Raw genomic sequence first — 27,703 nt, forward strand, 5'->3', positions numbered from 1 at the left:
CCTCGGACCTCCTCCCCGCGCCCGCCGCCACCGCCAGAGCGGATGCCAACTCCGCACCCGGCAGGATGTACATAGAGCGCCGGAGTCTCACCCTGTGGTCCAACGCGCCCCGTCGCCATGGTGACCGCCGGAGTCACGCAGCTCCACCCCTTCCTCGCGGCGTGGCCCCGCCCCTCCGAACCCGGAAACGCGAGGCTCGAGCCAGCTGCGCGAACGCTTCGGGAGGAGGGAGGGCGGTGGCCGAGGCTCGCTTGGCTGCGTTCCCCGCCCCTCGGAGGCCGGCCCTCCAGCGCTCCCCCAAGGTCCACAGCGCTTGCGGGTACTGAGCGCTCAAGCCGCCGGCCCCGACCCGGGCCCAGCAGCTTCCCAGGCCCGCACCCGTAGTGGAGGGAAGAGCCGCCTTGGGGAGGAGGGAAAGGGACCTGGGGGCGGCCACGGCAGGTGAGGGGTGGGCGAGGCCCTGGGAAGCGGGGGATGTGGGTGTGTGACGGGTTTGTGGCTGCAGGTGAGTATGGTTTGTAGTGTGCGCGGCTGCCTCTGTCGGTGTGACTTTGTGAGTGGGGCCCTGAATGGGTCGGTTCATGTGACCATGCACGTGATTGCATGTCCCTGTGTGTGTCTGAGGTCGAGTCTGAGTTCATGGGGGTGATTGGTGTGCCTGTGCCCCTGCCTTTGTGTAGCTGTCATCAGTGGGACTGGGAGAAGGTGGAGGTCTGTGTGTGGGTCGCCTGGGGTGGGCAGTGGGGCGCTTGACCTGGGCATACTACTGTAATACCATTTAGGGGTTACAGTGCTGCAGCCCAGGAACATGTTTTTCCTGTAAACTTTTAAGAACTCTGAGCAGACTAGTTATTTTGGAGATTGCACCTCAGCCTGAAAGTGATAAATGCCTTTGTCATTGCTGAGTACGGGCCAGGTGTGAGGCTTGTGAAGGAGGCATGAGGAAAGTAGCAGGGCTAGGCTGTCTCACTTTTCCTAGGGAGTCATAAGTTCTGCATTTATGCTGCTTCTTTGTCTCCACCTACAGTATTCCAGCTCCTGTTGGCACAAAGCTTCAAGAGACTGAGGGGTGATAGAACAGCTGTGTGCAAATTTCCAAAAGCTTTTATACTAAGACAGAGTACAAGATGAGGTGTCACCGTCGAAATGTCAAGTAGTCGGCTTTTCCTCCCATGAGGTTTAGAAGATAATGGAATAAGTTTCTGAAGAAAGGAGGGGTAAATCTTCCCCTGAGGAAACCCAAAAAAAGAATAGCTCTGTACTGGTGTGGTGAGGTATGGAGGCTTGCATTAAAAAGCCAATGGCATTGCCCAGAGACTCTCAGGTTCTAATATTTCGTTATTGCTGGTGTTAATAATAATCACAGATTGTCCATACGAAGATCATATGATTGAGATAAAGGATAAGAAAACATCTGACTAGTTAAACTGGTTAGATGACAAACATTTGTGAAGGCAATTTCACTGACTGTAAATTGGCAGGGTCTGTTGAAACCCTGAGGGATAAGTGGGCTGTAAACTGGCTGGTTCTGCTGAAACCTTGAGGGATAAGTGCACGTAATTCTTGGTGCACACTCACAACTAGCAGTTTAATTGTCGAGCAGTACAAGGGCCAGAGAGGCCCCGGTGTCCAGAGCACTCCCTGAGGAGGGGTTTCCTTAGGCAGGATTAAGGCAAAATTCCTGCAGCTCTTTTCCCAGCAACATGAACAGGTGCTTTTGTTTTTGTGAAGAATTGTGAGAGATCAAATCAGCACTGAGTTCGTGGTCCACATTCTTTCTTATTTAATACTGACCAGTTGAGTTACAGTCTCAGTGAACCTTTTTTTTTTTTTTTTTTGCCCTATGCAGAATGTTCCCCTTGTGACTTGGAAAAGTATTCCCCTGAAGTGGATGAAAGAGAGCTGGGAGAACAAACTTCCTTTTCATACCACTCACAGCTGCTTTCCCTTTGCAGCAGTTTTTTTTTTTTTTTCACTTAAACGTCAGTTGGTCAGATGCAACATTTGGTATCTATCTTAGCTTTCATGTACTGCCAAACTAGCACAAGTGTTAAAATCACTTGCCTCTACAAAAATTTAGTCACAGTTGGGTGGAATCTCTCCATCCAGCAAGATTAGTTATAAAATATTATAATATTGGGTGGTAGTGGATAATACTGAGGACTGTGGTGAGGAACATCTTTCTACTTACTGCTGAGGGAAGAAGTGGATGACAGTGAATGTGTGTGCCTGGGAATGATGTGTGTATGTGTATTTGTATGGTAGTTTGGTTTGTAGATTGCAACTGATTCAAACTATGAATACTTTATTTTATCCCAAGTTTGGTGACTCTAGAAGCATACTTTCTGGCTTTAATTAGCTAAAGTGTTTTATAAATCTGTTGAGTAGGGTTTTTTTTCTAAACAATGTTTTTGATATTTCCTCCTGTAGAATAGTGATTGTTTATAGTATTGCAATACTAGAAAATGTCTCCATTAGGCAATATTTAGATGATATAGGAATATTTCAAGTCTGTCCAGGTAGAAAATATTCTGGAATTAACTATATGGGCTAGTTGCTTTCAATTAAAAGCAGTGACCAGCTTAGAGAAAGGCTGTAGTTCAGATGGCTTCAATTTTTTAACATGTTAATATTTGTTAAGAGAAAATGAATATGCAAAGAATGATTTTCTTTATTTCAGTATGAATAAGTACTCCATCTGTGCACACTGATTTTCAGCATAAGACTGGCTGATAATTTTCTTGATATTTTAGAGTCACTTAAGATTTTAATAAACTTTTCTAAGTACCATCCTAGCCTTGAGAGAAGAGACCATTATTACAGTGTCAAGGTTGTAAACCTAGTTTAATATTGGATGTCTACATTTACCATCTCCTTGGGGTTCAGTTTAGTAACCCCCAAGGTTAGAGGTAGCAGTTGAGATTGCTCAGTGCCCTGTGTTCTTGAGGGAGAAGATTTGGAGGGCCAAGGAGGAATATTCGTTGGTTTTAGAATCCCCAGCTCCTGACCAGTCCAGAGAAGCCCCTCTAAAATGGCAGTTCAGAGTCATCCCAGGAGTTAAGTCCTAGGGTCTCAAACTCATCCTAGCCCTGCTAGGAAAACCCAGGCTTGTGCTGGGGTAGAGGACATGATGCAAACAAGCATTTGAATCCTTCCAAACTGATGGGTGGAAGTTCTTCATTGGGCAATAAGAATCTGCAACAAGGAACTATAATTTTCAGGTTCCTGTTACAACACAACACAGATCCCTGAGCAAAGAGGGGTAGCCTTTAAGTTGAAGATGCCCAGCTAATGGAAAGCTCGTAGGTACCCGGGTTAAAAGGGACTCTAGGATGGCCTAGTTTGGCCTGCTTAGGATATAGTCATTTATTTAGTCAACAGATAATGCCTGCTGTGTACCAAGCACTGTTCTACGCTTTGGAGAGAGAGTGGTGAAATAGTCACAGAGGAGAAAACAGCCCAAAAAGGGTCAGTGACTTTTCCAACGTCACAGAGCTATAAAAGCTGGAAATCACTAATCTCACAACAGAAGACCACACATTTTTTCTAAAGGCACATGTTTTGTTTTGTTGCTAGTTATTGTGCCTTCAGGTCTATTCTGATATCTTATCATGGATCTTTCAGTACATTATATCACTTTTAACCACATCCATATGAACAGCAAGTTTTCCTGTATTTTGCATTAAAAACTATGTGTGAGTTTCTGAAACTATGTTCCCCTAGAGTGAGATTTATAGCATTTTATGAATTTATGAGGAAGCAGGCTTACAGTAACTCCTTTTTCTAGTGTGGACTGTTCTCTAGAATTTTATCAGACAGGAATATCTTTATTAACATAGATACTTAAGATTTTGTCAAAAGATAGGTTATGCTACTGCATTTGGAATCATTTAACTAGGACAGACAGTCAGGTGTCAGAAAAGGCTGTCCTGCGTCTGGTCCTGGTTTTGCAATAGCCATGGGATCTTGGGTAAGTCATTAAAATTTTCTAGACCAGATTCTTCTTCTGGAGGAACTAAGAGGATTGGAATAATTCTCTCTCGGGGCCCTTCCTGCTCCATGATTATAGGTTTTCACCAAATTGTTTTCTGTATTTTAAGTATATGCCGACAAGGTGAAATAGCCCATTTCCTCAGTTTTATCCTTTAAAGTATTGTTGGTAGAGCTAGACCAGACTCTACATTTAGTGCTGATATAAACATGAATTCTTGACATGAAACATCACATGCTTTTATTTCAGGGTTAATCTCCATTTCAGCTAATCATGGGAGAGATTAAAGTCTCTCCTGATTATAACTGGTTTAGAAGTACAGTCCCCCTTAAAAAGGTATGTATGGTTTTACTACACCTCTTATTTGCAAAATCTTGTAATTGTTTTTGTGTGTGATTTAGATGTTATGTCTTGGTAGTGTTTGAGAGTAAAGGTTATTGCCAAGTATTGTGACTGGGTTGCAGGGCCTAAAGTTCACCCCCTCCCTGTCAAGTACAATCAACTTTTGAGACTCAATCAAGAGTAAAAGTGAGAATAATTGTACTCATTATTTTATAATTGTTTTTACATATTCAAGCAAGCAGGAATATGTGTACTCCTCTGTATAGTTTGGTAGAAAGCTTACAGCAACTGCAACTGTACAGTAAGTGCAGTTGGATTCTATTAGAAAGCATTTTCCTGTTCCTCAGATTAAAGATTTACAGTGAGTCACATTATAGATCCTCTGTTTGCCATGATATATACTCATTCTGCCATAGTCATCTTTTGGAAACTTTATATGCCTGGGATGTCTAAAAACGCTAAACACTTGTATCGAAGTTTTTTGACTCTGAGTCCCAATTTAATCCCAAATGTTTGGGGATCACACCAGACAAAAGTTGTGTCAGAATAAAATCTTTGCTGATCCCCTTGCAGAAATATTAGAGTACTATGACCTGAAGAACATCTATGTCTCTGTTGTAATTATTTTGTCAGGATAGATAGCTGTGGAAGTATCATGCAAGTTTGAATTGGTAACAGAATTACTCTTCATATAGAAATTTGAGATACAGTCTCCAAGTATAGACAGAACACCTGCTATATACCTGGCACTGTTGTAGGAAGTCCCCAAATCTTATTTAATTCTTTCAACAGTTTAACAAAGTAGATAGTGGTGTGCCCACTTAGCAGATGGGAAAACTGAGGTTCATGGAGGTTAACATGTTAAAGTCACACAGTCTAGTCGAGTTTGAATTAAAATCAAATTAATCTGGCTTCAAAGCCAGAACTGGGCTTCCCTGGTGGCACAGCGGTTAAGAATCCGCCTGCCAATGCAGGGGACAGGGGTTCGATCCCTGGCCCAGGAAGATCCCACATGCCGCTGAGCAACTAAGCCTGTGCGCCACAAACTACTGAGCCTGCGTGCCACAACTACTGAGGCCCGTACGCCTAGAGCCCATGCTCCGCAACAAGAGAAGCCACGGCAATGAGAAGCCCACACACCACAGCAAAGAGTAGCCCCCGCTCTCCGCAACTAGAGAAAGCCCACACTCAGCAACAAAGACCCAACGCAGCCAAAAATTAATTAACTTTCTTAAAAAAAGAAAAAATTCCTTAAAAAAAAGAAAAGCCAGAACTAATTGGCAGCTTACCAAAGGGAACCCACCTTTCTTCTTGCTACCCCAGGAACTACTGCCCATGCTAGGAGAATTGCCCCCAGAGTCCCTCTGCCTTGTCCCATCCCCTCAAGTAATTCATGTGAACTCCTCTTGATGGACTCACTCAGCAAGCTGATCACCAGACCCAAAACAACACAAACTTATCTAAATATTCTTGGAAGTAGTAGTTTCATTGATGTAATTTTCTCCTTTGGTCAGTTTGGTCCACAAGTCAGGAAAAGTTTGCTTGAAATTTCGTAGTGCTAGATTTTCGTTTCAGAGATCTGAATATCTTGTCTCATATGAATTTTATTACTATAAGGTTGGAATTTACTGTATGCACTGTCAGAGGTTACTGAGGTTTTTTTACTACAATCATAGCAAAAAGAAACAGGAAAAGCAAAAATGTGAGTGGCAAATACAAAGGGCAAAAACATAATCATGAGATATATTGTCACCCGGGGAAGTCCAGAAGGTGTTGGTTAGGGCCCTCTGGACTTCGCCCTGCCCTGTTTGTCTGCTCCCAGTGATGCCAGTGACCCCGGTTAGTATGCCGCCACCCACATTGACACCATGGGCCCCACAGCACTGCCAGTTAGGAGCTCTCAGAAAATAGAACCTTGAACTTTTTAATGTAAAAAGGATAAGTGTTGATTTGCATTGGCAAAAGTTCAAGCAGTTAATGTACTTTTCCAAATACCAAAAAGTCAGCCAAAGAGAACAAAAATTAAACTATCATGCAGTGCATACTGTAGCTAACACTCTTGACACTGTTGAACACTCAATATCTGCCAAACTCTGTGCTAAACACCTGATTTGTCTCAGCTCATGGAATGCTCATCTGTTTCCCTTTTTGGGTCAAGAACCACTAAATCAGGAAGGTTTCTGATGACCTTTCTCCTTCTTACCCCCTTTTCCCCAAAAAGCCAGTTTTTCCCTGAGCCCATTCCCCACACTGACTGAATGGTTTGAAACATTCTCTGGGGACAGCGATGCCTATACCTGCCTCGTCCCTCCTCTCTAGCAGAGGTCTCCCCCTCAGAGGCTTGGTCTAGATCAGGCTCCTGAAGCATCTCTTGAGAGGTCCCATCTCTACCCAGCTTCTCCCCAGAGCCTGGAGTCTTTTCTTCCCCTCACCTCCCCTGGTCACACACTGACCCTGCTGATCCCAGCCCGCCCTCTGGGCCAGCACCCGAGAATGACTCTGCAAATTGTCCTCCTCCTATGTGCACACACGCACACGCACATGCACGCGTGCGCACACACGCACACAGGCAGAAGTATGGGGAAGAAATAAGATGCCATGTACAGAGTTTACTGTTTAATGGTAAACAAAATAAACATATAATCGTGGCTGGGGAGAAAAATTCAAAACTGATAGAAAAAACAGCTCTTGGGAGAAGTATAAAGCAGTTCCGTGGACTATGTCAGCACTGAAGAAGGAAAAGGAGACAAAGCCGTTTTTTATATGTGCTAGTCTGGTGTGATCCCCGCATTAGCATGTAACAACCAAGGCAGTGGTATTAAAATTGTCAGTGAAATTATAGTGCTGAAATAACTATATAAAACCCAATCCATGAGGTTTTTCATTTTTTTTCTTATAATTTTCCCTCCAGATTATTGTGGATGATGACGACAGTAAGATCTGGTCGCTCTACGATGCAGGCCCCAGAAATATCAGGTGTCCTCTCATATTTCTCCCTCCCGTCAGCGGAACTGCTGATGTATTTTTCCGGCAGATTTTGGCTTTGACTGGATGGGGTTACCGGGTTATAGCTGTAAGTATTACTGATTCAGGATTAAAATTCAAGTCCACATTTTCTGGTTTTCTCTGTGTGTGTGTGTGTGCGTGCATGTGCATGTACATGTGCGCTTCTGTTTCTGATTAACTGTAGTAATAGGCATGTTTTTTATTGAGGTAAGATGGTGTTTTCCTTTGTTAAAATGTGAAAGGGAGTTTTTTGAAGGAAGGTGGTGTGGTTCACCAACATACAGAGGCTCAGAGGGGACAAACCTCTATTGGAAGCCTTCTCTACCCTCAGCTTGAACGTGCATTTTCTGAATAAGTCTGACCAGCAGGAAGCATTGTCCTTGTTTATAGATAAGGAGACTGAGGTCCGGACCGTTTTAGTGATCACCGAGGGTCACACAGCCAGTAGGCCATGGAGGGAGAGCCCAGCTCAGTCTTCTAACCCCATTTACCCTCCCCTTTTATTACATCACTGCTTCGGGGGCAGCAGAGGGATCAGCTGACATCCAGGGGACTGAAAGCTTGCTTTAATGTGAGTCTTTGACAGGTGAGGTGAGGCTCATTAATTAGCTCATATCCTTCGCATTTGGTTTTTTGTTTCTAATCGTTATCACTGAGTTCGGTCCAAATCTAGTTTCGCATTGATCGTTCTCTAAGCTTCCTCTCTGGGAGGTGGGCGTAGGTGGGAAGGCACTGTTTGTTTTTTTGTTTTTGTTTTGGCCACACGGTGTGGCAGCGGGATCTTAGTTCCCCGACCAGGGATTGAACCCATGCCCCATGCAGTAGAAGCGCAGAGTCCTAACCACTGGACTGCCAGGGAATTCCCAGGAAGGCACTGTTGCTCACAGTGGAGTGTTTGGTGTGCCTCGATCGGGTCAGGACAATGGAAGTTGGTTTCCTAACTTCCCCTGGAAGGAGAGGCTCTGGCTTTGGAGCCAGCAGTTGTTTCTGGGACCTGGAATGTTAACATGTAAACAGTACTCCCCGTGGGAGTACTGCCGTTAGTATACATTTTATTTACTGCCTAGAAGAGAGAAAACGTGGACCAGATCTCTTCTCTTGGATGATAACTGAAAATTCCAATGGGGTTACCACTAACTGGGGTCATACAAGACAAATCCAGTTCCTCTTCATGCAGACAGCCCTTCTCTTTCTTGAAAAAACTAGTTATTATCGGCGGCCTACTGCCTTCCGCCCCCAGGTCTTTTCTTCTCCAGCTAAATTTCTCCAGATTCTTTAACCATTCCTCGTACGGTGTGTTTGAATCCCTGCAACATAATCCTCCCTTGTTCTGGGTGTTCAGTAATCCCTCTCAGTGGACAGCATTGCAGGAGAGCAGAGTGGTAACTGCCCTCATCCCAGTCCACTGCAGCCTAAGTCGTGACACTTTCTGTCCTTCTGGTCACTGTTGATCAGCCAGGGAGGGGGAACCTGAGCAGCTCCCGGGTGTCTGTCTCACTTTAGAGTGCTGTCCAAAGCGAACAGTGTGGTTATCACTCCAAACTGACAGGGCACATAGCCTTGCCTTCTGGCTGGATATTTCTTCTTGCTTCCTGATGTGGGCTTTCGCTATTTCTTAGCTAGATAATGAATCAAGAAAAAGGCCAGCAATGTCTTCAAAATTACTTTGTCCTTCTTAAGATTTGATCAGAATGCCCAACCCCAGGAGGTTCTGAAATTTACTAGGTATTTGTTAAATACCTAGCAGTTAAAATGCATGGATCCTCTTTTCGTTTACATATTTATTGAGATAATTATAGATTCACATGCAGTAAGAAATAATAGAGAGATATCCCTTATATACTTTGCCCAGTTTCTCCCAATAGTAACATTTTATAAAACTGTAGTAGGATATCACAACCAAGATATTGATGTTAATGTAATCCACCAGCCTTGTTCAGATTTCCCAGTTTTACTCGTACTCAGTTGTGTGTGTGTGTATCAAGTCATATACAGTTTTATCACCTGTCTAGGGCACAGATTTTTTAAATTTAATTTTTATTTTATATTAGAGTATAGTTGATTTACAATGTTGTGTTAGTTTCAGGTGTACAGCAAAGTGATTCAGTTATACATATACATATATCCATTCTTTTTCAGATTGTTTTCCCATATAGGTTATTAGAGAATATTGAGTAGAGTTTCCTGAGCTATACAGTAGGTTCTTATTGATTATCTATTTTATATATAGACACTACTATATATATATATATATATATATATATATATATATATATATATATTAATCCCAAACTTCTAATTCATCCCTCCCCCTACCATTCCCCTTTGGTAACGATAAGTTCGTTTTCAAAGTCTGTGAGTCTGTTTCTGTTTTGTAAATAAGTTCATTTGTATCATTTTTTTAACTTCCACTTATAAGTGTTATCCTATGATATTTGTCTTTCTCTGTCTGACTTACTTCACTTAGTATGATAATCTCTAGGTCCATCCATGATGCTGCAAATGGCATTATTTCATTCGTTTTTATGGCTGAGTAGTATTCCATTGTATATATGTACCACATCTTCTTTATCCATTCCTCTCGATGGACATTTAGGTTGCTTCCATGTCTTGGCTGTTGTAAATAGTGCTGCACTGAACATTGGAGTGCATGTATCGTTTCGAATTATGATTTTTTCTGGATATATGCCCAGGAGTGAGATTGCTGGATCAAATGGTAGTTCTTAGTTTTTTAAGGAACCTCCATACTGTTCTCCATAGTGGTTGTATCAATTTACATTCCCACCAACAGCGTAGGAGGGTTTTCTTTTCTCCACACCCTCTTTAGCATTTATTGTTTGTAGACTTTTTGATGATGGCCATTCTGACTCATGTGAGGTGATACCTCATTGTAGTTTTGATTTGCATTTCTCTAATAATTAGCAGTGTTGAGCATCTTTTCATGTGCTTTTTGGCCATCTATATGTCTTCTTTGGAGAAATGTCTATTCAGGTTTTCTGCCCATTTTTCAATCAGGTTGTTTGTTTTTTGATATTGAGCTGCATGAGCTGTTTGCATATTTTGGAGATTAATCCCTTATCAGTTCCTTCGTTTGCAAATATTTTCTCCCATTCTGTGGGTTGTCTTTTCATTTTGTTTATGGTTTCCTTTGCTGTGCAAAAGCTTTTAAGTTTAATTAGATACCATTTGTTTATTTTTATTTTTATTTTCATTACTCTAGATGGTGGATCCAAAAAGATATTGCTGTGATTTATGTCAGAGTGTTCTGCCTATGTTTTCCTCTGAGAGTTTTACAGTATCCAGTCTTCATTTAGGTCTTTAATCTATTTTGAGTTTATTTTTGTGTATGGTGTTAGAGAATGTTCTAGTTTCATTCTTTTACATGTAGCTGTCCAGTTTTCCCAGCACCATTTCTCCATTGTATATTCTTGTCTCCTTTGTCATAGATTAATTGACCATAGGCACGTGGGTTTATTTCTGGGCTTTCTATCCTGTTCCACTGATCTATATTTCTGTTTTTGTGCCAGTACCATACTGTTTTGATTACTGTAGCTTTGTAATATAGTCTGAAATCAGGGCGCCCGGTTCCTCCAGCTCCATTTTTCTTTCTCAGGATTGCTTTGGCTATTCGGGTCTTTTGTGTTTCCATACAAATTTTTAAATTTTTTTTGTTCTAGTTTTGTGAAATATGCCATTGGTAATTTGATAGGGATTGCATTGAATCTGTAGATTGCCTTGAGTAGTATAGTCATTTTGACAATATTGATTCTTCCAATCCAAGAACATAGTCTATCTTTCAATTTGTTTGTGTCATCTTCAATTTCTTTCATCAGCATCTTATAGTTTTCAGAGTATAGGTCTTTTGCCTCCTTAGGCAGGTTTATTCCTAGATATTTTATTCTTTTTGATACATTGGTAAATGGGATTGTTTCTTTAATTTCTCTTTCTGATCTTTCATTGTTAATGTATAGAAATGCAACGGATTTCTGTGTATTAATTTTGTATCCTGCAACTTTACCAAATTCATTGATGAGCTCTAGTAGTTTTATGGTAACATCTTTAGGATATTCTGTGTACAGTATCGCGTCATCTGCAAACAGTGACAGTTTTACTTCTTTTCCAATTTGGATTCCTTTTATTTCTTTTACTTCTCTAATTCCCATGGCTAGGAATTCCAAAACTATGTTGAATAAAAGTGGCAAGAGTGGACATCCTTGTCTTGTTCCTGATCCTAGAGAAAATGCTTTCAGCTTTTCACTGTTGAGTATGATGTTAGCTGTGGGTTTGTCATATATGGCCTTTATTATGTTGAGGTAGGTTCCCTCTATGCCTACTTTCTGGAGAGTTTTTATAATAAATGGGTGTTGAGCTTTGTCAAGAGCTTTTTCTGCATCTATTAGATGATCATATGGTTTTCTTCAGTTTGTTAATGTGGTGTATCACACTGATTGATCTGTGGATATTGAAAAATCCTTGCATCCCACTTGATCATGGTGTATTATCCTTTTAATGTATTGTTGGATTCAGTTTGCTATTATTTTTTTTGAGGATTTTTGAATCTATGTTCATCAGTGATATTGGTTTCTTTCTATTTTTGTGGTATCTTTGTCTGTTTTTGGTATCAGGGTGATGGTGGCCTCATAGAATGAGTTTGGGAGTGTTCCTTCCTCTGCAGTTTTTTGGAATAGTTTCAGAAGGATAGGTGTTAACTCTTGTCTAAATGCTTGATAGAATTTGCCTATGAAGCCATCTGGTCCTGGACTTTTGTGTGTTGGAAGTTTTTTAATCACAGTTTCAATTTCAGTACTTGTGATAGGTCTGTTCATATTTTCTATTTCTTCCTGGTTCAGTCTTGGAAGATTATACCTTTCTAAGAATTTATCCACTTCTTCTAGGTTGTCCATTTTATTGGCATATAGTTGCTTGTAGTAGTCTCTTATTATCCTTAGTATTTCTGTGGTGTCCATTGTAACTTTTTCTTTTTCATTTCTAATTTTATTGATTTGAGCCCTCTCCCTTTTTTCTTTTTTTTTTAAAATTTATTTATTTTATTTTATTTTTATTTTTGGCTGTGTTGGGTCTTCGTTGCTGCACACAGGCTTTCTCTAGTTGCGGCGAGCGGGGGCTACTCTTCGTTGCAGTGCGTGGGCTTCCCATTGCAGTGGCTTCTCTTGCTGCGGAGCACAGGCTCTAGGTGTATGGGCTTCAGTAGTTGCAGCACACAGGCTCAGTAGTTGTGGCTCGCAGGCTCTAGAGCACAGGCTCAGTAGTTGTGGCGCACGGGCTTAGTTGCTCCGCGGCATGTGGGATCTTCCCGGACCAGGGCTCGAACCCGTGTCCCCTGCATTGGCAGGCGGATTCTTAACCACTGCGCCACCAGGGAAGCCCTCCCTTTTTTTCTTGATGAGTCTGGCTAAAGGTTTATCAATTTTGTTTATCCTTTCAAAGAACCAGCTTTTAGTTTCATTGATCTTTCCTATTGTTTTCTTCATCTCTATTTCATTTATTTCTGCTCTGATTTTTATGATTTCTTTCCTTCTACTAACTTTGGGTTTTGTTTGTTTTTCATTCTCTAGTTGCTTTAGGTGTAAGGTTAGGTTGTTTATTTGAGATTTTTCTTGTTTCCTGAGGTCAGATTGTATTGCTATGAACTTCCCTCATAGAACTGCTTTTGCTGCATCCCATCGGTTTTGGATCATCGTGTTTTCATTTTCTTTTGTCTCTAGGTATTTTTTGATTTCCTCTTTGACTTTTTCAGCAATCCATTGGTTGTTTAGTAACATATTGTTTAGCTTCCATGTGTTTGTGTTTTTCAGTTTTTTTTCTTGTAGTTGATTTCTAATCTCATAGCATTGTGGTTGGAGAAGGTGCTTGATATGATTTTAGTTTCCTTAAATTTACCAAGGCTTGCTTTGTGGCCCAGCATGTAATCTGTCCCAGAGAATGTGCCATGTGCACTTGAGAAGAATGTATATTCTGCTTTCAGATGGAATGTTCTATAAATATCAATTAAGTTCATTTGCTCTAATGTGTCATTTAAGCCTTGTATTTCCTTATTTGATTTTCTATCTGGATGTTCTGTCCATTGATGTAAGTGGGGTGTTAAAGTCCCCCACTATTATTGTGTTACTGTTGATTTCTCCTTTTATAGCTGTTAGCATTTGCCTATGTATTGGTGCTCCTATCTTGGGTGCATATATATTTACAATTGTTATATCTTTTTCTTGGATTGATCCCTTGATCATTATGCAGTGTCCTTGTCTCTTGTAACAGTCTTTATTTTAAAGTCTATTTTGTCTGATATGAGAATTGCTACTGCAGCTTTCTTTTGATTTCCATTTGCATGGAATACCTTTTTCCATCCCCTCACTTTCAGTCTGTATGTGTCCCTAGGTCTGAAGTGGGTCTCTTGTAGACAGCATATATACGGGTCTTGTTTTTGTATCCATTCAGCCAGTCTGTGTCTTTTGGTTGGAACATTTAATCCATTTACATTTAAGGTAATTATCAATATGTATGCTCTTATTGCTGTTTTGTTAATTGTTTTGGATTTGTTTTTGTAGGTCTTTTTTCTTCCCTTCCTCTTTTGTTCTCTTCTCTTGTGATTTGATGACTATCTTTAGTGTTTTGTTTGGATTGCTGCTTCTTTTTTGTGTGTGTATCTATTGTAGATTTTTGGTTTGCAGTTACCATGAGGTTTTGTTATAGCAGTCTATATATGCAAGATTGTTTTAAGTGCTGGTCTCTTAATTTCAAATGCATTTCTAACATCCTGCATTTGTACTCTCTTCTCACGATTGCTGGTGTTACCTATCTATCTATCCGTTTATTTTATTTATTTATTTTGGCTGCGCTGGGTCTTAGTTGCTGCATGCAGGATCTTTGTTGCAGCATGCGGGATCTTTTAGTTGCGGCATGCGGACTTCTTAGTTGCGGCATGCGGACTTCTTAGTTGCGGCATGCGGACTTCTTAGTTGCAGCATGTGGACTTCTTAGTTGCAGCATGCAGACTCTTAGTTGTGGCATGCTCTTATTTGTGGCATGCATGTGGGATCTAGTTCCCCGACTAGGGATTGAACCCGGGCCTCCTGCATTGGGAGCACAGAGTCTTACCCACTGGACCACCAGAGAAGTCCCATGATTGCTGGTTTTGATATCATATTTGTGTGTGGATGATTTCCTACCTTTACTGTATGTTTGCCTTTACTGGTGAGCTTTCCCGTTTGTAATTTTCTTGTTTCTAGTTGTGGCCTTTCTTTTCCATCTAGAGAAGTTCCTTTAGCATTTGTTGTAAAGCAGGTTTGGTGGTGCTGAATTCTCTTAGCTTTTGCTTGTCCATAAAGCTTTTGATTTCTCTGTCGAATCTGAGCAAGAGCCTTGCTGGGTAGAGTATTCTTGGTTGCATCATTTTAAATATATTGTGCCACTCCCTTCTGGTCTGCAGAGTTTCTGCTGTAAAATCAGCTGATAACTGTATGGGGAATCCTTGTATATAATTTGTTGCTTTTAATATCTTCTCTTTGTCTTTAATTTTTATAAATTTGATTAATACGTTTCTTGGTGTGTTCCTCCTTGGGTTTATCCTATATGGAACTCTCTGGACTTGAATGTTTCCTTTCCCATGTTAGGGAAGTTTTTGGCTATTATCTCTGCAAATATTTTTTCAGGCCCTTTCTCTCCCTCTTCTTCTGGGACCTCTATAATGTGAATGTTGGTGCGTTTAATGTTGTCCCAGAGGTCTCTCAGACTGTCCTCATTTCTTTTCATTCTTTTTTCTTTATTCTGTTCTGCAGCAGTGATTTCCACCAACCTGTCTTACAACTCACTTATTCGTTCTTTTGTCTCATTTATTCTGCTATCGATTCCTTCTATTCTATTTTTCATTTCAGTTGTATTGTTCATCTCTGTTTGTTTGTTCTTTAAAGCTTCTAGCTCTTTCTTAAACATTTCTTGTATCTTCTCAATCTGTGCCTCCATTCTTTTACTGAGATCTTAGATCATCTTTACTATCATTACTCTGAATTCTTTTTCAGGTAGCTTTCCTATCTCCACTTCACTTAGTTGTTCTTCTGGGGTTTTGTCTTGTTCTTTCATCTGGAACATATTTCCCTGCATCTCATTTTGTCTAATTTTCTATGTTTGTGGTCTCTGTTCCTCAGGCGTCTTGTTATGGCTTCTTTGTCTTTGGGTATAGAATATCTTTTTTGGTAGGCTCAAGTTTTTTTTGTCAGCAGTTAGTTGTGATTTTGGTGTTTTCATGAGAGGAGGTGAGCTCAAGTCCTTCTACTCCACCATCTTGTCTCCAGCTTTTTTTTTTCCCTTTGTGCTTCCAGTCTCACTTGCTCATAGAGTCCTGCATGCAGAGGCCCTCCCCCTGGCACTTCAAGCCAGAGTTTCTAGTGTGAAATGGCCGTGCTTGACACCTCAGCTCTGCTACACTCTGTAAGGCACAGACATTTTTAAATTAAAGGATTCATAAAAATGTCATCTCCTTTCTTTTAGGCTGTCATCTGACTCAAATTCTCAAATTAGCAGCTAGGGAGAGTCTGTTCTCCATCCTGCCTCAGAAAAGTGGAATCCTATCCACAAGTGGAATTTTAATAGTAAAAGTAACATATTACATCATATCTGAAATTATCCCATAATTTACATGGCAGTATCTATCCCAGTGATTTGTCAATGGCAAAATGAATCTAAGTGCTTAAAAGAGCAAGCCTGTAAGATGGGTTTTACGTGTATTAAAGAGAGGGGAACTCTTAGGTGACAAACCTGAGTCTCCTAGAAAGGAATTAATGACTTGTGTTTCTTTTTCTTCATTATTGTCAACATTAATAGGCTACTTAGGGTCAAGCATCTGAAATTTTTGGTCACAAACAAAAGTACTACAAGAAATCAGATAGAATGACTAAGTCATTAAAAGTAGAGGAACAATTTTATTGAATATTCCCTTAAAGAAATGCTACCAAAAAGAGAGGAAACTCTCCTTAGAACAGATTTTATTTCTAGTTCTCCTGAGCCATAATTCAGAATGAAATTGGTTTAAAGGGAAAACAGAATTTCTTTATTTGAATGGGTTCTGCTCTGTTCATCCTTGAACCTCAGAGTTTCTTAGCTATTTGGAAAGGAAATTGATGTGAATTAAAATTGTTGTGTACGTAATATCACTAAAGTGTGCTTTTTTATTTTTATATTTTAAATTGTTCTATTAGATAAAATGTGAATTTTGAAGTTTAGGATAAGATGAGAGCTTATTTTCCACATATTTTGAATAAGGAGCAGAGATTAAGCAAATGAGAAATGCTATTATGAAAGTCCTAAATTTTTCAGATATATATGACTTGTATTTTACCTCTACAGTTTTTAAAATAAATTTTAAATTTATTGTTATTATTCTAGTTGCAGTATCCAGTTTATTGGGACCATCTTGAATTCTGTGATGGATTCAGGAAACTTTTAGACCATTTACAGTTGGATAAAGTGAGTCCCTTGAAACTAATTACTCACATGTGATTTTAATGCAACATTTATTGATACATTGTTAAGTCTGGTGTTGTCTTTTATTTTTTAATAACAGCTCTTTTGAGATAGAATTCACATACCATACAGTTTACCCTTTTAAAGTGTATAATTCACGTATGTACAACCATCACCACAGTCAATTTTTGAACATTTTTCCACCCCAAAAAGAAACCCCATACTTAGCAGTCACTCCCCACCCTTTCTCCCTGGAGCCCTGTTTCTATGGATTTGCCTATTTTGGATATTTTATGTAATGGAATGATGTAATTTGTGGTCTTTTGTGACTGGCTTTTTTCACTTAGCATAACATTTTCAGGGTTCATCAATGTTGCAGATTATATCAATATTTCATTCCTTTTTATTGTCAAATAATATCCCATTGTATGAATATAACACATTTTATTTATCCATTCATCATTTGGTTTGTTTCCATTGGTTAGTTATTATGAGTAATGTTGCTATGAACATTCTTTTGGAGCTTTTTTTTTTTTAATAAATTTATTTATTTTATTTTTAGCTGTGTTGGGTCTTTGTTTCTGTGCGAGGGCTTTCTCTAGTTGTGGCAAGCGGGGGCCACTCTTCATTGCGGTGCGTGGGCCTCTCACTATCGCGGCCTCTCTTGTTGTGGAGCACAGGCTCCAGACGCGCAGGCTCAGTAGTTGTGGCTCACGGGCCCAGTTGCTCCGCGGCATGTGGGATCCTCCCAGACCAGGGCTCGAACCCGTGTCCCCTGCATTGGTAGGCAGATTCTCAACCACCGTGCCACCAGGGAAGCCCACCTATGAACATTCTTATACAAGTTTTTGTGTAGACAGATGTTTTCAGTTCTCTTGGGTACATGCCTAGGAGTGGAATTACCGAATCATAGTTTTCTTAAACAGAAACTACAAAGTAGTTTAATTTTCTAATGTAATCTATGAATAATATTTTTTCACTTGTGTAATTTATACACACAGTTGTATTTTTTCTTGACAGGGTGTAGACATTACATTTAAATACAATATTTCCTAAACTTCTAACTGCTGTAAATATTTCAGTCTAATGACTGGTGATGACATTGTATTCTGTGGTTGGTGATAATTAAAACAATTTTTTTTGATACTTCAAGATTGATCATTGTTTTTAGGATCCTTGTGTTTGTTTCCAATTAGGTTCATCTCTTTGGGGCTTCTTTGGGAGGCTTTTTGGCCCAGAAGTTTGCTGAATACACTCACAAATCTCCCAGAGTCCATTCTCTCATCCTCTGCAATTCCTTCAGTGACACTTCTATCTTTAACCAAACATGGACTGCAAACAGGTAAGAATGTAAACATTCAACCAACATTTTTTTATTTTCAGTGGAATTTTGAAAATGTTGGCTTTTGGTTTTTCGATGCATTAGGGAGGGAGGGGCCATATATACTTGTGTCTTTTGAAACCACCCTGGCTTTTAAAATTAGAAACAATCACCTTTGGAAAAGAAAAGAATTGAAAGACTTCTAAATTCAGTTGTTTCCATTACTCTAAATCATTGTCTAGCTTTGTTTACTATACATTCACATGCCTTTACAGTTTAGTGCATATGTAACTGATACTGTGTTCTGCTTGCTCCACTTAGTATTTTGTGTACACAGTCCTGTTATAGTTTTTTAAGGCCTTTGGCTTCTCCCAATTTTTCATCATGTTCTACTGTAGATCTTTGTATAAACTACTTTTGTTCTTTCCCTTTCTGGGTTATTTTCTTGAGTTATGTTCCCGAAAAGGGAGAGATTAGAGCACTTAGTCTGTCAGCAGATGTTCTGTACATCTTGACACTTTTACAATGTTAGTCTGCTTTTTAGAAAGATGGAAATGGTGGAATGCTTTGCGGGGCAACTAGTGGGGTACCTGTTTCCTCTGAGCCATCCCTTTATTGATTTTATCATTTTAATTAACTTGATAGATGTCTAATGGTACCTTAAAGCTGACTTCATGATATTTCTTTCATTGCTAGCAAGGCTAGGCTCTACCCCAAAAAGCAGCCTAGTAACTAAACCTACCTGTGTGATCAGATTGGTTTTCACATAATGTTCTAGGTAAACACTGTTTTCATGGTTTTCACATCTACTCAACATTCACTCTGATATTTAAAATATTTCTCCTGATACTTTCTCAGTTGTTTACTCAGCATTCATGCAGCAATTTCTTGTATACATCACACACAGATACTTCATGTCCAGATGATGCACTAAGTCATTGATTATTTTTGATGATTTTTCATGTTGTTTTAATTGTCAGAAGCCAAGACTTCCCCCACTTTGTTTGTGCTCTTGCATATTAGCTACTTTTTGTCAAATGTCTGAGTGCTTACTATGTGCCACACAGAGGCTGCAGGGGCAAACCGAGCCAAGAGGATGCACCCTCTACAGAGCACACCTAGGCAGCATCACCTTTAGAAGATAAGGAGCTGTGGGGTAGAGAACTTAGAAAGATCACTGAAGGTGACTGAAAGATGGCTGTCTGGTCCTTGTGAGGGAAGCCCACTGAGAATATGCATCAGAAGGTGGTCTGCACGTGTTTTGTGTTTTTTTTTGGCCACGGCCTGTGGGATCTTAGTTCCCCAACCAGGGATCGAACCCATGTGCCCTGCATTGGAAGCATGGAGTCTTAACCATTGGACCACCAGGGAAGTCCCTGGTCTACACCTTTTATAAGTCATTTTCAGCATAGGGTAGAGAAATTCATGTTTACCCTGTATAATGGCTCTCAGTGTAATTAGTGGAGTAAATACTAATGACAGATCACATATAGAAATACATAAAGATTGAATTGCCTTGAATTAGCCCAATTGAACCCAGTAGTAGCAATAGGAGGTATAATAACTCTGATTTTCCTATTTTGAAATCTATCTTTAATCAAAAGGTGATATAAACCTTAAGGTTGATATGGTAAGTGTTCAGTTTACCGCAAATAGGTTAGCCATTGGAAATAAGACCAAATAGAAAATAAAATCTTGGAATCATCAGAATGTCTACCTCTGTAAAGGCATTTTGAAATATTGCTTATAATTATTCCAAATCCCCAGAAGTTGGATCATATTAAACCATAACTCTTTCGGAGCTTGAGAAAATGTATACAAAAACTAGATGCTTCAAAACTAGCTCTTTAAAGGAAGGGACTAGGTTTTTTTTAATCTCTAGGTCCCAAGTACCTAGCTAATACGAAGCTTCAGTGTTGAATGAATATTTGCCATTTATGTGTAGTCTTGGAAATTTGAATTATCAGATCTTTTTTTTTTTTTTTAACAGCTTTTGGCTGATGCCATCATTTATGCTCAAAAAAATAGTTCTTGGAAACTTTTCATCTGGCCCAGTGGACCCTATGATGGCTGATGCCATTGATTTCATGGTGGACAGGGTAAGGATCATGGCCTTGGGGTGGGGACACCTTGTACTCGGAATTTTCATGTCTGCTTGGTTCCTGAAGAAATACCTGTCTCACTGTGTACTAGAGGTATTTGTTAAGCGTTCTTCCATATTAACTTTACTACATCCAGACAGATATTCCTGCTGCTAAGTAATTCATCAGAATCACTTGGAGGAGCTTTTAAAAATACAGATTCTAAGGCCTCACACCAGACCATTGAACTAGAATCCCTGGCCGAGGGCACTGGGAATCTGTGTTTTTACCTCACTCCTCCTCTTCCACCTCCCCAGGTAAGTGTGATGGAGCAGGTCTGTGGACTTGCATTTAGGAACTACTGGGATAGACGTTTTTCTTCGGAGGCCTCTACTTAAATGTCTATCTATCTGTCCTCTTTGAGCTGCTGGAATTGGCTTGGTGCCCACAGGCACCTGGTGGAAGAGTCGGCTCAGGTTGAGGGCTGTAGAAGGCCAGGTGCCCAGAATAGAAAAATGTCACCACTTGCAAGGCCCAGTTATGGTCTCAAATACACTGTGTTTCCTCAGTGGTGACCATACTGGCCCCACCACACATAATACCACCTTTCTAAGCACAGATATTATCTGTGGATTTAATGTAAATGTGAAAAAATTAATTTTTAAAAAATTCACCTTTGTTTCTTTCTGCAGCTGGAAAGTTTGGGGCAGAGTGAACTGGCTTCAAGACTTACCCTGAATTGTCAAAATTCTTACGTGGAACCTCATAAAATTCGGGACATCCCTGTAACCATCATGGATGTAAGTTTTCTTTTAAGTAAAATAGATGCTTTGCCTTTTCTATATGTATATGTCAAGATCCACCTTGTAATTATTTAATGATTTTTCAGTGTGCCTCTTCAAATACTGCCTTGGATTTTCTTTTTTTTACCCCCCAGCTTTCTCAAATCCAAAATAATCTTTTATTGCTTATCCTGTATTTTTCCTGGCAGGAATAACACCATTGAAATCAAAGTAAATTTAAACAAACATGGTGGTCCTTACCCGTTTTGGTTTGCTTTGCTATTCTCATCAACAGATATTGCTCTTTAGCCTAAATTACAAATCTGGGCGGTAAAGTGAAGGTGCCTCATGAGTGCAGAGAATCAAGAATTCCATAAAGTCTAACACAAAAACTTGCTTCTTATATATTTTTTAATGGTAGTGAAATATACATAACAAAATTCACCATTTAAACCACTTTTAAGTGTACAGAGCAGTGGCATTAAGTACATTTACAGTGTGGTCCAACTGCCACTGTTACCCATCTCCAGAACTTTCCATCATCCCAAACTGAAACTCTGTACCCATTAAACAATAATTCCCCATTCCCTCCCCAGTCCCTACTAGTAACCTTTATCTTACTTTTTGTCTCTATGAATTTGCCTATTCTAGGTACCTCATGCAAGTGGAATCATACAATTATCCTTTTGTATCTGGCTTGTTTCACTTACTTAGCATAATGTTTTCAAGGTTCATCCATGTTACAGTGTCATTCCCTTTTACGGCTGAATTATACTCCGTTGTACGTATATACCACCTCTTGTTTATCTTCTCATCTACTGACAGACATTTAAGTTGTTTCCACCTTTTGGCAATTGCGAACATTGGTGTACAAATACCCATTTGAGTTCCTGCTTTCAATTCTTTTGGGTAGTGCATACCTAGAAGTAGAAATGCTGAATCATTTGGTAATTCTGTATTTAACTTTTTGAGGAACTGCCTTATCGCCTTCCACAGGGGCTGTACCATTTTACATTCCCACTAGCAATGCATAAGGTTTCCAATTTCTCCATATCCTCTCCAACACTTGTTATTTTCTGGGTGTTTTTGATAGTAGCCACCCTAATGGATGTGAAGTGGTATCTCACTGTGGCTTTGACTTTTTATTTTAATCATATAACTGTTCTGTCTCATAATGGATTTATTCCTAAATGCAAGTAACGTGGTATTTTTAAGAACTGATTATCAGGAAATTATCCATTACAAACACGTACAATAATTTATCATTCTCCACTATAATTCCTACATTCCAACATTTACCATGACACAGAGCAAGCTTTTCAACACTCTCAGTGAAATACATGGTCCTCGCAGTGCATTTGCTCTGCCTGCCCTTTCAAAGTTGTGTTCCATGTACCACTTGGGTACATGGTCACTTAAAACTGTCTGCAAGTTTTAGCAAGGTGGAGATACACCTATTTTTATTTTTATGGGGTTTTTTGTTTATTTTAAATTACTTTGAATAATTTTTTGCATGTGCATAAACATAAATTTGTATGAGTGCTGAAAGATTCTAGAGTCATATATTCCAAACTTCTAACAGTGGCTCCCCCAGAAAAGGGTCTGGACTTCTTATCTTATACTATAAAAAAATTTTTTTGAATCCTTTTTCACTGAGCATATGCTACTTGTATAACTTTTTATTTTTTTAATAAAATTTTCTTTTCTTTTTTTTATAAATTTATTTATTTATTTATTTATGGCTGCATTGGGTCTTCATTGTTGTGCCCGGGCCTAGTTGTGGCAAGCAGGGGCTACTCTTTGTTGCAGTGCATGGGCTTCTCATTGCAGTGGCTTCTCTTGTTGTGGAGCACGGGCTCTAGGCACGTGGGCTTCAGTAGTTGTGGCTTGCGGGCTCTAGGCTCAGTAGTTGTGGCACATGGGCTTAGTTGCTCTGTGGCATGTGGGATCTTCCCAGGCCAGGGCTTGAACCCACGTCCCCTGCATTGGCAGGCGGATTCTTAACCACTGTGCCACCAGGGAAGTCCCGATAACTGTTTTCAAATTAATAATAAGTTCTTTTGGGGTTTCGTGATCTTTTTGAAATTGGTATTTTCAATGATTGTTCGCAGGACTTCCCTGGTGGCTAGAGCCCATGCTCCACAAGAGAAGCCACCACAATGAGAAGCCACACACCACAACAAAGAGTAGCTCCCGCTCGCCGCAACTAGAGAAGGCCCAAACGCAGCAACGAAGACCCAACGCAGCCCCCCCCCAAAAAAAAAGATCGTTATTAATATTCTGTTAATTTAGTTAACTATGTTTGAGGACAAAGGAAATTCATGGTAGAATTTTTTCCCCTAAACAATGCAAGAGACATTTGGCAGTAAAATCTGTGTTAATGTTTTACATTGCAGTTAGAGTCACCAGGGATGAGCAAGAGGGGGTGGCCCAGGCTCTAGAAGGGTTCAGCCATGTCTCTTGAAAGGAATGCTTGGTTGGGGGGGGGCACTTTGCTGAATGTGAAAAGAACACATTGAAATAACAGTTTGGGCCTCATGTTCTTTTAAAGGTGTTTGACCAGAGTGCACTTTCAACTGAAGCTAAAGAAGAAATGTACAAACTGTATCCTAATGCCCGGAGGGCTCACCTGAAAACAGGAGGCAATTTCCCATACCTGTGCAGAAGTGCAGAGGTGAATCTCTATGTACAGGTAGGTCCTAGGTTGGAACCCAGAGCACTTTGAACCCAGAGTCTATGGTTTGAAACAAAGTTTTTTTTTTTTTTTTTTTTTGGTGGTCGAGTAAGAGAACTACAGAATTCTCTGTAGGAATGAAGCATTGACTTGATAAAGGTGGTCTACATTAATAACTTACATGAGAATTCAAGCATATTAGAGACGCCTGGGGGACTCTCTGCCCACTATCCCTTTTCTAAGAACCACAGGCCTGAACTCACACACTGAAGCAGCCGTTTGGTACGATGGGACCTTGGCTCCTGGATGCAATGAATTCAGCCAGAGCAGGATACCAGACTTAAATGGAGTTGATCTGAATCCCATGAAGTGACTTCTTGGTCTAATTTTATGCATTAAAACACACCACACAAACAAGTAAACACCACTTCTTCTAATACTTGCCTAAATGGATATTAGAATAGTGGTGAGAAATGGTTGCTTTGCAATTTGGCAAGTAGTATCAAGAGCCTTAAAAAAACCAGTCACATTCTTTGATCCTGTCGTCCACGTGTGGCAACAGATCCTGAGGAGAGGATCATAAATACAAAAAAAACTTGATTCCTAGAGATAGTCATTACAGTGTTAGAACAGCAGAGGATGGGTAGGACCTGATTCGTAGCAGCAGAGGGGAAGGGTAAACACCTACTAGTGAAGAAGCATGTGGCAATTTAAGATGTTAATAACAATTTGTAGTTACCTGGAAAGACTGGTTACATATTAAGTGAGGAACAAAGATCCCAAATTGTGGTTTTGGTTTGTTTTTTTTGTTTGTTTCTTTTGGCTGCGTTGGGTCTTCATTGCTGCACGCGGGCTTTCTCTAGTTGCAGCAAGCAGGGGCTACTCTTCATTGTGATGTGCGGGCTTCTCTTCATTGTGATGTGCGGGCTTTTCATTGCGGTGGCTTCTCTTGTTGCAGAGCACAGGCTCTAGGCACGCAGGCTTCAGTATTTGTGGCACACGGGCTCAGTAGTTGTGGCTTGCAGGCTCTGGAGCACAGGCGCAGTAGTTATGGCACACAGGCTTAGTTGCTCCACAGCATGTGGGATCTTCCTGGACCAGGGCTCGAACCCATGTCCCCTGCATTGGCAGGCGGATTCTTAACCACTGCACTGCCAGGGAAGTCCCCAAATTGTGGTTTTTAAAAATTTTTTGACTTTTCTAATTTTTCTAATTAGTATGTATTACTCTAATTTTTTAGTGTATATTTTTATTGAGGCATAGTTGATTTACAATATTAGTTTCAGGTGTTCTGTATAGTGATTCAACATTTTTATAGATTATACTCCATTTAAAGTTACTATAAAATATTGGCTATATTCCCTGTGCTGTACAATATATTCTTATAGCTTATTTTATACATAGTAGTTTGTACCTTTTAACCCCCTGACCTTATCTTGCCCATTCCCCCAGTACTCTGTAATTTTAGAACTAGAAACCATTAATACATGACAGTGATGTTTAAAATAATTATTCTGCATTTCTGCAGATACATTTGCTGCAATTCCACGGAACCAAATATGCGGCTATTGACCCATCGATGGTCAGTGCTGAGGAACTCGAGGTGCAGAAAGGCAACCTTGCCATCAGTCAGGAGGAGCAGTAGCTGTTAGCATTGGCTGTTAGTGATGAGGGATCCAGTGTGTTCGTACAATCAGTGACATCAGTGCCCACCAGTCGGCCTCTCTCTTCGGTTCGTCAGGTTCACCGGTTATCACTGTGTTTGTTTGGAACTAGGACTGATTGTCATCTTCGTGACAGGCGGCAGCTCTTCTAAGCCAGTGTAACTATTCCCCCTTGAGTTTTTTTAGCTTTTGAACTTAAAGAAGTACTTTTGAAGATTCCCATTTTAAGAATTGTGAAAATTTTGCTACCAAAAAGTCTTCACCACTGTGTTGTTAAGTGAATGTTAATTTCTGAATTTGGCGATTCTGTGGATTTTTTTCCTTTCTTTTCTTCCTTTCTTTCTGTTATTTGCTGTAAATGCTGCATATCCACATTGTGTATCAGAAGGACATTGGTTATTTTTATGCTTTCTTGGTTATAACTTACTTATCAGAGTGCCAAGGCTGTCACCCACTGTTTGCTCTCCTGCAAATGAACTACTTCTAATTTCCAGTTAAGCAAATTGTTTTCAGTTTTGGCTGTTGTCTTTCTACCCATTACAGTCTTTGGAATAAAAATTCAATTTGAGTGAGTGGCTTTTGTGATTATCATAGCTGCCAACTGGGCTACCTACACATAGGACTCTCTGAGAAGCAGACTTGTGTTTGCCAAGCCTGTGTGTCTTTCTTTAGGTTAAGTTACTTAATCTCTCTCTCTAAAGCGCAGTTTGCTCATTGTTTGTTAGATTACAGAAACAGTCCTTTATTGAGCTGCTGCTATGTGCAAGGTACTTTTCATACCTGCTTTTTTTTCCACCTCAGTGGAAGATTTTAAACAAACACACATAAAGTAGAGAAAATAGTATAATGAACTACATCCCCATTACCCAGTTTCAAAAATTATCAACTCATGGACAGTGTTGTATCATCTCTTACCCCACCCTCACTTTTTCCACACATACTCCTATGACTGAATTATTTTAAGGCAATTTCTGATACCTTATTTCATCTGTACATTTCTATATGTACCTTCAAGAGATAAAGTAATGCCATTATCACACTAAAAAATTCACCAATAATTCCTTCATACTGTCTAACATCCAGTCAATGTTCTTATTTGTGATGATCTCATAAATGTCTTTTTACAGTTGACTTGTTCTAATCAGCTTCCAAAGTTCACACTTTGGAAAGACCAGAAACTACCAAAAAGATCTTCTACAACTAAAGATAATATAAAGAAGGAACCACAACAAGACAGGCAGGAGGGGTGGAGTCGCAATATAGCCAAGTCCCATACCCCCAGGTGGGGGACCGACATACAGGAGAATTGCAATTGCAGAGGTTCTCCCAAAAGAGGGTTCCAAGCCCCAAGTCAGGCTCCCCAGCCCAAGGGTCCTGCACTGGCAAGATGAGCACCCAGAGCATTTGGCTTTGAAAGGCAAGAGGGGCTTACTTTCAGGAATACCAGAGGGCTGGCGGAAACGAAGACTTCACTCTCAAAGGGCTCACAGAAAATCTCACATGCTCCGGGACCCAGGGCAGGAGCAGTGATTATATAGGAGCCTGGGTCAGACCTACCTGCTGCTCTTAGAGAATCTCCTGGAGAGGCAGGAGGCAACTGCGGCTCACCCTAGGGACATAGACACTGGCAGCAGCCATTCTTGGGAGCTCATTCTACCACGTGGACACTGGTGCTGACAAGTCATTGTGGAATCCTCCCTCCAGCTTATTAGCCCCAGCACCCAGCCTGGCCCTGGCCCAACAGCCTATAGGCACCACTGCTGGGACACCTTAGGCCAAGCAACTAACTGGGTGGGGACACAGCTCCACCCACCATCAGATAGGCTGCCTTGAGACCCCCTGAGCCCCCAGCCACCTCTGGACATGGCCTTGCCCACCATAGGGCCCAGCTCCACCCACCCATGGGCAGGCACCAATGCCTGGGCCACAGTCCCACATTCTAAGGAGTCTGCTCTAGCCTCCAGACCAGTCTCACCCACCAGGGAGCAGACACCAACAGCAAGAAAACCACAGCTCCACGGCCGATGGATCCGGACACGCCACCAGCAGGCCAGATCCTGCACTAGGACCAGCTGGGCCTGGCCCCACCCACTAGCAGGCCAACACAAACTTCAGGATGCTCTGGACTCTGCACTCAACCATGTCAGGAATGGGCCTCACCCACCAGCAACCTGACACCAGCTCAGGGACCCCTGGTCACTGTGACTAGATTCCAGGATCTGGCTCTGCCTAGCAGTAGGCTGCCACTAGCCCCAGGACCTGGGTTCCCCCACCAGTGGGTGGGCAACAGCCCCAGAGTCTCCTGGACCTTGACTCTGCCCACCAGTGCCTAGCACTAGTCCCGGGCCTCCTGGGTTCCACAGTCAGC

The 27,703-nt window shown here is 40.7% G+C and overlaps 1 protein-coding gene across 1 annotated transcript; it reads left to right on the plus strand.

Annotated features, from left to right (window-relative positions):
* Positions 1-187: 187 nt before the first annotated feature.
* Positions 188-25,903, plus strand: SPG21 (SPG21 abhydrolase domain containing, maspardin). The gene is made up of 9 exons (XM_061182025.1): positions 188-441; positions 4,241-4,327; positions 7,245-7,406; positions 16,736-16,816; positions 18,010-18,155; positions 20,125-20,233; positions 20,908-21,015; positions 23,549-23,689; positions 25,200-25,903. Exons 2-9 carry the CDS (start codon positions 4,265-4,267, stop codon positions 25,314-25,316), a joined length of 927 nt encoding a protein of 308 aa, XP_061038008.1. The 5' UTR covers positions 188-441; positions 4,241-4,264; the 3' UTR covers positions 25,317-25,903.
* The last annotated feature ends 1,800 nt before the right edge of the window (positions 25,904-27,703 follow it).

This window comes from Eubalaena glacialis, chromosome 2 (genome assembly GCF_028564815.1).
Source record: "Eubalaena glacialis isolate mEubGla1 chromosome 2, mEubGla1.1.hap2.+ XY, whole genome shotgun sequence".
In the NCBI taxonomy this organism is placed as follows: Eukaryota; Metazoa; Chordata; class Mammalia; order Artiodactyla; family Balaenidae; genus Eubalaena; species Eubalaena glacialis.